The sequence below is a fragment of the Clarias gariepinus genome, chromosome 25 (genome assembly GCF_024256425.1).
Source record: "Clarias gariepinus isolate MV-2021 ecotype Netherlands chromosome 25, CGAR_prim_01v2, whole genome shotgun sequence".
NCBI lineage: Eukaryota > Metazoa > Chordata > Actinopteri > Siluriformes > Clariidae > Clarias > Clarias gariepinus.
In genome coordinates this window covers 19109852-19123305 of record NC_071124.1, presented here as the reverse complement: position 1 = coordinate 19123305, position 13454 = coordinate 19109852, and the positions used below count along the sequence as shown (strand labels likewise).

At 37.6% G+C, this 13454-nt stretch overlaps 1 protein-coding gene across 1 annotated transcript in view; it reads right to left on the bottom strand.

Moving 5' to 3' along the window:
• LOC128513146 (leucine-rich repeat and immunoglobulin-like domain-containing nogo receptor-interacting protein 3) overlaps positions 1 to 13454 on the bottom strand; it is a 60721-nt gene that overhangs the window by 7330 nt on the left and 39937 nt on the right. The window contains exon 2 of the mRNA XM_053486804.1: positions 45 to 560. Coding sequence (XP_053342779.1) covers positions 45 to 515 — 471 coding nt within the window. The 5' untranslated portion in view covers positions 516 to 560. The remainder of the gene's footprint in view (positions 1 to 44; positions 561 to 13454) is intronic.

Genomic DNA, 13454 nt, shown 5'->3' with positions numbered 1-13454 from the left:
AATTTGCAACTTTATAATCGAACCATCAAATTTATACTTCTTACCTCAAGGTGTTTGAGACTGTGCAAGTCCTGAAACGTATAATCCAACAGGATGACAATTTTGTTTTCGCTCAGGTCCAGGGTAGAGAGGTTTGACAAGCGAGCGAAGGCGCCCATGGGCACCAGCTTGAGTTGATTTCCACGAAGATGAAGCGTTCGCAGTGCCTGCAGACTGGCAAAGGCATTGGGCTCCAACGTGGAGATGAGGTTCTCACTGAGGTCCACTTCTTCCAGCCGTGGATATGGTGCAAGGTCTCCTGGTGACACCCAACGTAGCCGGTTCCGACTGAGGTCCAGCAGCCTGGTCTCTGTAGGGATGCCCTCAGGTACACCAGACAAACGCTTTCGCTGACAGGACACTGAGCGGAGCTGAGCCACACAATCACAGCGTGGCGGGCAGCTCTGGCACACCGGGGCGAGGGCCAACAGGGTGAGGCTTGCACCCAGCCAGCCCAGGCCCCATATGGCAGCCATGAGCACCCCACCACCTCACTCTTGAGTAATCAGTCTACCACACACCTGAAGAGAGCAAAGGAGAATAAGACATGAGACAAGAAGGACGAGACAGTGGCTGAGGTGGCCAATTACAACACGTGCATCTCGAAAAATGATTGTTATTAGCAGATAAATAGACTGTTAATAGAATAGTATCAGTGTCTAGGATTAATTTTTTTCTGAACTACTATAGGATGACATTAAGCAGTGTTTTCTTTTTTTTGTATAAGAACATGCGAGTTCTTATACAAGAAACTTTATGAGAAATTCCAGCAAGCTATGACAATGCTTGGACACATTTCTGAAACACCTGCAGAAAGCCTGTGCATAATGTGTTTTTTTGTTTTGTGTACCATGCCTGCCTGCACAGACTGTCTTTTCACTTTGAATAAATTACGCCTGGGTAGATAATTTATGACCTTCTGATTACTTAAAAGGAGGATATATTTGCTGCACCAGCCAACTGGGAGTAAAATGGAGCATAAAAGAGCCATTGTTCTATACTAAATACCCTGTTTATATGGCTCCCATCTCTCGGTAGGGGTAAGGAGACGAAACTGGCCTTCTGATGGATTACACCTTATATAGCACCTTATTATGCTCTCTCTCTTAGCAATAGCACTTATATCCTATTTATCCTTAAAGAAAGAAATATTTTATATGCATTTGCTATGCACTCAGTAAAGCCCTAAATTGTTGACTCTAATCTACAGTAAGACTTGAAATCTTATAAGGCTAGAAAAATCAAAAACAAATATTATGTTTCACCCAAAAGTCAAATGATTTTATAGAACAAGTGGAGTTCAATCATTCATCTTCTACACTGCTTATCCTGTACAGGGTTGTGTGATCCTGGAGCCTATTTCAGGAGACTTTGGGTATGAGGTGGGGTACACCTTGGACACGGTGCCAATCCATCGCAGGGCACACACACTAGGGGCAATTTAAAAACGGCAATTAATATAACCTGCATGTCTTTGCACCGAAAGGAAACACACCAAGCGCGAGGCGAGAGGCCACAGTGCTATATGCGCCAGAACATAAGGAGTGTTTACTTTAATTTAATCTTATATGTTCCTCAAGATGCTTGTTGACTACAAATCAGTTGAAGACATATCGCATATCTTGGCATTTATCCAACCTTTGCTTCATTAACACACTTTTCCTATTTCTTTGCTCTAAGCTCTTATAAACATTGTAAGTTCATTTATGCACAGTTGCTTTATCGTTGTCTGGTTTAACTGGGATTTAATTACTTTGAAAAAGAACATAAAAATATTTTTAGTAACATCAATACTGCAATTTTATTGTAGACATGGAACCAAATCTGATACCTAAGGACCTTAATACAGCTTCATCATGTTTTTTTTTCACATGCACCAAAACACAAAAGACTGAACATTTTTTATACTAAAATGTGTATACATTTTTGGGGGCCCTCTGTATAATAAATGTGCTGGGTGTATACTGTACATCAGAGCCCATCAAATCTAGTTATTTGGATTCAATAGGAGTGAGAGCTAATAAACGATAACACTGCTGTTTGTGGCCTTTGGCACACACTTAAAAATTTTAATCATTCAGCAAAGTTCCATCGTGCACTGAGCCTCATAGGGATTCCAGCCAGCCGAGTGCTTCGTGTAATTGCCAAATTCAACACTCGCAGCAGCCCTCACTGCATCTCTGAGGACTTTCGAGTCTCATCAAGTCAGGTCAGGACATTAGACCCACATTACAGTAAGTTCACCTTTCGGAGCTATGGAATTAGAAAGGTCTCAAAATGTCACTTGAAATTTTCAACGACAAAGTTCTACATCCCCTAGCATATGCTCAACACTGCATGAAAGGCTTAATAATTAGCCGAGGAGTGAAAATAGTCACGTTGGAGCTAGGAGAAAAAAAATCTGCTCTGGTCCTCTGTTGCTAAGAAGGGTTTTCTATTAAGTTGTTGTGGCAGAACATAGAATCAAATGGGAGTATGGCTATGTTCCCAGAGCTCCATGTCCCCAAGGCCTGTGTTCCCAGGGATTCCCTATGTTCCCTAGATCATTTTTTTGTTGCAATTCCTTAATCTTCGTGTTCTGTTCTAGACAAATTTCAAGATCAAATATTTCCTGAATATTGCTCAGTTTATTTTATTGGAACAAAGCTTCAAAACTACACACAACTAATGGTTCCATTTTACAAGGTCTCTAGAAAGAACTTCTTAAACAGTCAAACAAGGGGCAAAATGAACTGAAAAATAAACATAAGAACAAACAATGCTTAAATTCATGTGCCACTCAAAACACCCCAAACGACTCATTCCAGCATCGCTGTAAACTTGCCGAGTCATGTCAAACATCTCTGAGGCAGATTTACCCAGTTTTATAAGGAATTTTACATTCACTCTTTGTTCTAACTTTCTGTCCATGATAGAATCTCGAACATGGTGACACACATGGTTAGAATAGCCCCATTTGCACAGCCCCGATTTACACAGGACAATGTCTTTTGGCACACTGACTTATGAAGGTCAGTGATTGTGCTGCTATCGGTTGATGTGTTACAAAACTAGTTTTGAAATCTTCTGATATGACCTCATACAGTAAGCAAAAAGAGATCTGGGGAACATATTTCTCAGGTTTGTGCTACATAGGCCGAGAGAACATATGACCTTAGTAACATGGACCCTGGGAACTTAGGGTCTTGGTAAAATGGGACCCTGGGAACTTAGGATCTTGGCGAATACGGAACACTTTGTCAGGCTCCCATTATTATGTGCCATACACATAAAAGGGAATACACTACCCTGGAAACTTAAGGCTCTGGGTGCGTAAGGGCCAAATCAAACTGTAAAGTATAATGACTGAATGAATATTAATGTGGGTTTCTTATGCCATAATTGGTTATAATGAATTGAAGGTCTTTTAATTTCACATTTCAAAGTTTAAGTGCACAAAGGTTCCTATGACCATGAACCAGTATGAGTACTTCATGTACCAACCATGACTTGAAGAGAGAAAAAAGGAGCAAAATTGGCCATGCTATCTGTGTAGGAAGGAACACTGTGTTAGTCACAGTGACACCAGCCGATCGTAGATGTCTGTGAGATGTATATAGAAGGCTAGTTCTTTCCTCTGGGTGTTTTTTACGCCGTCCTGTGATGAAGCATGAGCAGCAATTTGGCTGACTCCCTGTGTTGGCTGACTTGAAGTAGGCATGTGTTACCCTCCCTACTTGATAGTTGTTGTGTGCTAATAGAGAACAGGCTGATATACGGGAATTGGCAGGTCATCAAATTTGGGGAAAAAAATCTCTAGTTTTATTTGAACATGCCTTTTTAAGATGTCCGATTATACAAGCAAGTCACAATGTTTTTGAAAAAAAAAACAAAAACAAAAAACGATTGCATAAAAGTATATTAAGTTGTTTAGAGCAAATGCTATCCACACAGTAGTCTTTCGTTCAGGAATGACTTTTGTACTCAACAGTGAGCTGTATGATGGGTTACGCCTGAGATGTAGGTTGCTGCTTTCACACGACACTCTTTGTCATTTCAAACTAACACTAACACATCGGTATCTTACACGCCTCCTGCTCAAACGTACGTCATCGCCACTTACTCAAACACCACTGCAGGGGACTCTCATGAAATCTCATGCTTTTATGGTGAGTGAAAGAATGTCAAAGACCAATATCCTTATTATGCCCCGTGCTAATTTTCTGTTCAGTGTTAATACTGCACATTTCACTTTTCCTCTTGATGTATTCGGCTGCGCTCTCATTAAGATGGCACTGCCGCTATCTGTTATCTTTGCACTCTGCACACTCACGGTGTGAGACTCTAGCGCTTTGCTGTATGCATTAGCAGTCTTTTCTCAGTGGCCTTGTGAAAATTAGTAGTAAAATGAGAATACCCTCACTGGCTTAGAAGACATTGAGATATAAAGCCATATCTTTAACTCACTGATTAATAGTGAATCCACATAATTAAAAATGAAACTGAATTTAATTACAGCACATGCTGGGGGGGAAATGGAACCGGAAACCGAAAAAATCAATGCCAGAATGTGTTTTGTCTTTTGTATTAAATATTATTTTCCTTTTTAATATTGTGATTGAATGACTTTTTGTCACTGGACACTAAAATATTTTGTCAATCTTTATATATCCATATGTTTGCACAATAGTATTGGATCATAAGTAAATAAATAAAGATTTTAGCAACAGATTGTTGAATAAATTTGACACTTTTTTATTTTTTAATAATTTTAAGGTTTAATACTAATTAAACCTTAAAATTATAAAATTTTAAGGTTCGGTGCTAATTTCTTATTAAGAGTCATACTGTAAATCTGTATGTATCAGCAATAGTAAGAAAATAAGCAGAAAACATATCTTAGTGTTATGTTAATGATTAATCCATAATCGAATAATCGTCACAAGGAATTTACCCAATAAAAAAATATGAATTGATAATGTCAGCATTGAAGTAAAAGAACTAACATAAACCTTATCCACTTGCATGAGCAGCGGCATACAGCTGTAATCTAACGTGAGCTTAGCTATCCTTATTAGCCAGGCTCCTTACATGATTGCTAATAACTTATTTAAAGAGTTGGGTTTCTATGATTTCTTCCATGAACATCGGATTGCTTACGATCGCCTTTACGTTCCACCATCTCTATTTTCATAAAGAGCTCTGTTTGAAAACATTGACTACAAAATGTTAATACTGGTCAATGTTGATACTGTAACGGGCCTCCACAAATGAATTTGTATATTGGAAATGCTGACTTGTGCCATTAGATCTGTCTAAACAGAACTTAAACTAAGGGCGAATGTGCATCTGCTTCTCATTAATAATTAATTATTAATCGATTATTGATTAAGTGGTGGCTCAGGTGGTTGAAACTCTGGGTTTCGGATCTGAGGGTCAGGGGTTTGAACCCTACCACTGCTGGGTCACTGTTGATGGGTCCTTGAACAAGACTTTTAATCTTACTGTACGCTCTGTACAATCCAGTCACTGCTTGCTGTGCCAGTCCGAATCCCGGATACAAATCTGAGGGTTGCAACAGACATAAACCTTGCACAAGATGGTTTGCGGACAAAATGACCTGATGTGGTGACCCGCGCAATAAATGTGACAAAGCTCAAGGTAAAAAAAAGGAGATTATATATAAAAAAAGGGAGATTATGGGTCTTTATATGTTCAAATAATAAAAATTTGTAAACTTTGCAAGCCTAAAAAATATATCATGATGATGATATTGTTATTGCAGAATATTTTTTTATAATAATTATTATAAATATCATATACTGTTATTTTTGGCCCCCCCAAAAGTAGATTAAAACATTTTATGGACAAAACCATAAAATCCCTACTTAATAATGCAATCTGCCTAAAGACAGCCAATAAACTGCGCTCATTTACAAATTAACTGAGACCGTGAATGCCAGGCATGCCATGTATTCTAGACACTCATTATTCAAGATCCATTATTTAACATTTCTCCTTCCTCCAGGGAGAGAAAGAGTGAGACAGAGAGAGAGAGAGAGAGAGAGAGACAGGGACAAAGAACTCTCCCTTTGAAGGATCAGAACACGGGCTCTCAGAGAAGTCGGCCTTTACTTTGTCACCAATGCAGCAGACAGTTATAAATACACATTGATTTTTTGGTCAGATAGTCTGGATTGTCAGACACATAGGCTGTGCAGTGTTCAGATACTCCTGGCTATCTCCAGCCCATAATATTATCTCAAAAACAGACAGGAGACTGTGGGAGATGCGCGCACACGCACATGCACACACACACACACACACACACACAAACACACACACACACACACATTTAGATTTAAATGCAAAAGGGATAATTTTATTATGAGTGCAATTTAATATTCTTCTCATATCAACAGGTCTTTTGTGCAAAAGATATCTAAAAAAATGTATATATGTATAAATGTGTTCCATTTGTCATCATAAACCCTGTGAGTCATATTTACCCAAAAATAATTCAGCCATGAAAATACCTGCAATACATGCATGGTCTGAAAGGGCTTGAAATTCGAAAGGAGGAATTTGTTAACGCTATTTTAAAATCCTTCTGAAATCTGTTTCTGTGCTAAAAATAGACTCATGCACTACAGTCCGACTTTGTTCCCCCTCCTTTCTTGTTTGTGCGTGCACTTGATTTAAACAGTGAGAAATTTCATAAACTATTTGTTTCTATTAATGCTTTTACATCAAAGCTACAGAGAAACCCATTACAAAGCCGTGTGGTCGCCATGCCGGAATATTGTGTCACATCAAACACGAGAACAAAACCCAAGAGCTGGCTTAGACATTTCTTGTGGCAGAATGAGGACACAGCCGGTGTCTCAGCATCCAACATGTGACTGTTTTAGTGGCAGTTGGGGAAGAAGAAGGACAGGTATCATACTGTCTGTGCAAGTTCTCGTACAGTCCCTACAGTAATATACTTCAATGTATTATACATTTCAGCAGTTACTTACAGTGACACAACCTGACTGGTTGAAAGGTATTTTTTTTCCTGTCCTGCTTGGACGTCTACTGTATGTCAGCATCTCTTCACTGACAGCTCTGGATCAGCGCCAGAAGCAAGCTGTATATGTTAGGATACCACAATATCCTAACATATACAAATATAGAAATATACTGGAATAAAAAAATTCTAATCATAATAATAAAAAAAAAAGCTGCAAAATTTGTAGTTCAAACTCCAAACGACTGCTTCTTATATACCAGTTACTCTGTATAGGGTTGTGGTGGATAAAAAAAAACCACACAAACTGGAATGCATAAAATTATCCTGCTGCTCTACATTAAGAAATTCACGTGTTAGTTTACTGAGTTTGTATTGTATGAGGTTGTATACTTGCAATATTTGCTACCATTTCATTAAGTGGATATTGAAAACATCTTGTAGCAATAAAAAAAAGGTTGTGAGTAAACTATGAATTATGTGATCAGGGTAAGACATGACTAGGACATACTGTACTGGACTATTTCTCCGGTGGCGCAGTGAGGGGCACTGGTGGCTTAATGGTAGGTGTCTTGCCCGCCATGCGAAAGGCCCTGGTTCGATTCCCAGCCAGTGCACTGGATGCAGTGTCGGTTCCAAGCCCAGATAAAAATTGGCGGGTTGGGTCGGGAAGGGCATCTAGCGTAAAACCTGTGCCGAGCTTGTATGTGAAGACCGGATGGTATTCTGTGGCGACCCCTTTGCCGGGAACAGCCGGAAGACCGACACAACAACATTTCTCCAGCAGCACGGTGGTGTAGTGGTTAACATGCCTTTTTTAGGGTCCATGTGCTTGGAGTAAGCACGTACTCCCCGTGCTTTGGTGGGTTTTCTCTGGGTACTCTGGTTTCCTCCCATATTCCAAAGACCTGAAGACTAGGCTAATTGGCGTTCCCAAATCGTCCAGAGTGTGTAAGTGAGTGTATGTGCTCTGGAATGGATTGGCACCCTGTCCAGGGTGTACCCGCCTCATGCTCTAAGCCTTCTGGGATAGGCTCCAGGCCTCTCGGTATAGACGATGAGTGAGTGAGTGAGTAAGAATAATCTAAAAAATGTGAAAAATACTGCACTTGTAGGTTAGTCTTTATTTAAAAACAAGGTCGCTAAAAATACATCCAATATTGTGCCCTGCTTAAATCTTGGGGTGCACAAGTTAATAAATATATTTCCACAAAGAACTATGATGCAAAACAAACACAACCATTTTGGTTATAAATGTTGATGCCAATTAATTGATTAATGATTAATCATTACTGTCTTTTAGTTGTGCACACTATTTTATATGATCGATCACGTATAGATATAAACAGCATATAAGCTGTAGTGGTCCACAAAAACCCATCGGATGAAATTACTTATGATGCCGTCACTACCATGCATGACTGTAAGAATAATATAATTGAACAGGGGTGAGTTTCTGGGAAAAAAATATTTGCTGTGTGCCAAGGACAAGCATGTTTTGGTTAATATCAGTCCATTTGTTTACTGATACTTCAGCATGTCCTTGGGCAAACTCTAAACAAGTTCTCATATTGCTTACCACACTTTTATAAAGTCTAGCTTTGTGGCATGGCCAGGCCCTGTGAATAGCTTCTTCTTCATGAGTAGTGGGTCTCACTAAGAGATTTAAATATATAATCTCTCTTGATTGCATACCCGATTTATGATTTCAGTTGCAGATTGTAGTTTTAGGAACGAATGCTTATGTAAGCCACATGAATCAACCATATTTAAGCCCTTATTTCATGATCATTTAGTAGAATATTATTAAAACCAGGGAAGTCATATGCATCAGGCTTGTGAGCGCGCACTTGTATCTTCCTGAAGATCATGAAGGATAAAGGTCCTGCAGGCACCGATGTGTGCTCATGCATGAAGAAAGTGCACAGCACTGAGATCAGTTCCCTGCACTGTGATTTATTCTGTGAGTCCAAAAACATCACACGGCCCAACAAACCGTCATCACCTTACATGCCAGCATGCCCACTCTTCCTTAAACCACAAGGATGAGCAAGCGAAAGAGAGGCCAGGGAATCACTTCATCACTCACAGCACAAATAGAGCAAGGAACATGCGATGCCAAGGAAGGATTGAAATGAAGAAAGGAGTGTGTGCTAGGGATTACCACAGAATAAACCATGTCACAGGTGGATATTTGCAGATAAACACTTCAGGGGATTAATTAAAATATTATGTAACCTTCTGTTAAATAAACCGAACTGACAGCAATCAAACGGCATGTCCATTTTATATAGACATTTCTGTCTTCAAGTGTTAACGGTGAGATTAAAAAAAATGTGTCTCTAATGTGTCTTAAACAAGATTTTTAATTGTTAAATCTCTTGATTTTGACAAATCAAGCCATCATGTCATGAATTTAACATTGTCTCATTTAAACCTGAAAGGTCTGTACTATAAAAATCATTGAGTTACTTATAATTTATTAACGAAAGTTAAGATAAACAGGAAAGCTTAGCCACAGAACATGGGTTCTAGACTTTAAACCTATAGTGTTTTTTTTTTTTTTTTTTTTTGGTTAAAAATGGAATCAGGCAAAAAAATGGCAAAATAACATGAATTACTGTCTGTTGGCCGTAAATGGTAACTCATATGAGTGTTACACAGTCAACAAAGACTTTTTTTTGGTATTTTGGTGCCATCCGGCACATCGGGCGATGGATACCGGAGATATATTCGTAATTTCTGTAGCAATTACTTAAGGGGTCAGGTTGCCACCTTGATGCCTGACTGTCATTCGCACACTGCAGGCAATTTGGGAACACCAGTTAGCCTACACTCTAAAAACTAACTCAGAGGACCTTTTACCACTACTTAATTTAATACATGGATGCAAGTTAAACATTCTAATTAATTGATTTAGATGAACTTTCTAAGTTGCAAACTTTATTTTTATAAGTTGTGATCAAATAATAATGCTGGTAATTATATTAACTTAATTTTGCATGTAATTTAAACTTAAATTTCATTGTTAATGGGTTGAAAACAAAATTTAAGTTGTCTTAACTTTAAAAAGGTGGCATAATAAGTTAATTTTTTTATGTTATATCCTACCCCCTATGCCTGGACGTGTTCCAGTGGTAAGATTGTGTGTTAGCAGACTTATAGGCTAACCAAACTCAATATAAACAAAATTTCATGGTGAGTAACACTTAAATTTACATCTAATAGTTCTACTAAAGTAATGAATTTGCACTTGTTTCATTGAGATATCTGCTCAGCAAGAGAGCTGTTTGGAAAAACATTATTCAAGTTTAGCTAATTTGACCATTTGACCATTTATCTCTCTCATTGGAAATGACTGATGTCATTCAGAGGGTAGGCTCCTGGAATGTTCTATGACATGCTACTTGGCTTTTGACTGTTATATTTATAGAGATTTGCCTAACTTTTTTTGTGATAGCATAATTTATTATGCTTAGTTATTCTTAATAAGGACCAGTTGAATTTTGAGTTTTTTATTTGCATTTTGTGCAAGATTTGAATATAATTTGTTCACATACTCAGCTGCAGTTGAAAATAAAAGCTAATTGCACAAAAATAATGGTTGAACTAATGTCTTTTTTTTTTAATCTACTACATTAACAAAAACCGAAAAACCCTACATAAAAAGAAACCTGAAAAAAAAAAAATCTATTTGGAGTCACTTAATTTTTTAAATGGTTGCTATTTGAAATTTTGTATAAATTATTATAGTAATTAAACAACATATAAAATAGCTTTAAAACAATATGGTAAAGCCATTTGGAGCAACATAATTTATACGAGTTATCAACTTAAAAACTTGCCTTTTGTCTAACAGTTAATAAGTAAGGGGTAATTAAAATAATCTTTGACTGAAGAGGAAAAGCTAATTCCCCCAACGCAAAGAAGCTTGTTGGTTCAAAATAATTTCAAATGAAGTTGTCATAACTCAAAAAGACTAATGCAAAACGTTGCGTTAATTTTTTTTGTTAAGTCTAAACATTTCTTTTTAGAGTGTAAGCTGTACGTTGTTGGACAGTGGAATGAAACCAGTGCACCCGGTGGAAACCCACAAGCACGTGAAGAACATAGAAAAGAACATAGAAACACCATGCACACCTCAAGGCGAGACTGAAACCCTTGACCCTGGAGGGGCAAGGCCACTGCACTAACCCCTATGCCACCACAACGCTCAACAAAAACGAGTATGGCTTGAAGCTTAGCCAATATACCAGAAAAGACTATCCCCTTTAATTGTATTTGAGCTAAATAGCTTGCAATAATTGGCCTTTAAAAACTTGCATGCTTCACAGACAGCACATAAACTTAATCCACAGAGGGATCTTTTCCCTTCAACTGAGCTTTGTTTTTAGCTAGCACTCTAGCATTGTCAGATAGCTTGCATGCATATATCTTGTTTGGTTAGCCATCAGAGCAAACAAAGATCAGTAATTATGTCAGTGATTCAAAACAGCACAAGAGCATATCATGGAAAACATTATTACAAACTTAGTTCTTTTGATTGTGTAAAGCTGCTTTGTGATGATGTAAATCGTTAAAAGCGCTATACAAATAAAATTGAATTGAATTGAATTGAATTATGAATAATAATATTATTAATATTTTATTACTACTATATTTATGCTGTGAAAAAAAATCTGAATCAGCAGATGCAAAAAAAAAGTGGATGCTAACAAGCTAACCATGTAACTTGGTTGCTAACCAACAACTAGTTTGTTAAAATTATGTTATGCCTTTTCACCTCTTTCTCTGCTATTAAAACACCTAAGCATTTCATTATGCGAATGAAGACTTTTTGAAAATGTAAAAATAATCGCTTCCTGTGACATATGTGCTATTTTGGCTAGCTATTTTCATATCAGTGCAAGTCTACACATACTGTATTCCTGTGCATTAACTTTCTTGGGCATTAAAGTAGATTACAGAAATGTTTTATAATACACCAGATATCTGTTGGTAAATAACCAGTGGTTTTAGAGTGATTTTTTAACACAGCTATATAGAGCAGCATAGGTTTCCTAAATGTTGCCATTGCAATGAGTTGTTTTACTCAAGGGGCTAATGTGCATTTGCTGTGACTAATTTCTGTCCTCATGCAAACCCACACTGATTACAAACACCCACCATGCAGTAAATAATAGGGGGAGGGAGAGAGAGAGAGAGAGAGAGAGGGAGAGAGGAAGGCAACCATGGGATAAAAGCCCCCTGCCTAAGACACATGCTGTGTGTGTACACTGCTGTTTCAGTCGAACAAGCACCAAAGCTCTTTCTCTCTGATCATCATCTGCAGCATTTGCACACCACACGATTAATAAAGAACACAGCAAGGAATTAGATGCAACCTGACACTTTTAGCATTCACCCCTTTTCATGGCTCATAATTAAGAACAAATTCTATTTGGCTATTTCAGCTTCTATTTCTACAGAGTTAGGTTCACACAAGATTCCTTGATTTCTAAGATTCTAACTTACCTTGAGTGTGGTGGCCAGTGTGATTTTCTGGATTTTGACCCAATGTGATTTTCTGGATTTTTTTTATTTTGTCTTTCATAGTTATGTTATATATAATAATATAGTTATTATGATGAAAATTACAGACCTCTCTCATCTTTTTAAGTGAGAGAACTTGCACAACTGGTGGCTGACTAAATACTTCTCTCGCCCCACTGTATATGTGTACATCAGAAATTGCACTTGAAAAGTGGTATGGCCTAAGAGCGTTGGTAGATTTTGCACAAATTGTCCAGGTGCGTAATAATATTTTATTACTGTAACTAACAGCGACTCTCTCTATAGTGTCCATACTTGAAAAAAAAAAAAATAATAAACACACAGAGAAATTGTCCAATCACAGTAAAAAAATCTACAAAGAGACAAGCACTAGAACCATAGGGTTTTACGCTTTTTTGTTTTCCATGCTTACTGGGAGACAACGGTATGATAACAAACCTAAAACCTTTGACTTACAGTAAAAAGATTTTGCAGCTTGAATGGATTTGAATGATCTCTCTTTAAGTTAGTATGCGCCTATGAGTATGCATACTAATTTTATGCTTGTGTGAGACCCCTGTGCTGCAAGTCACAATAAAAATGGCTTCATAATAAAGACCTCCCACCATGCAAGAACTCATTTCAGGGAGATCCCCTAGACTATTAACACCCCCCATCAAAAATTGGAAATGCTTACACACCTCTGCTTGACATTGAAAGATGTAAAGTATTCAGCTTAAAGTGCATCTTCATATCATCCTTATTCTATTGTCTTGTACAAAAATGTCGTTTTGTGATTCTAAATTGTTAACCATCTGTACATGCAGAAAATGTAACAGGAAAAATGTGCTAATATCATATCATATTATATCATATATCATATCATATATATAAT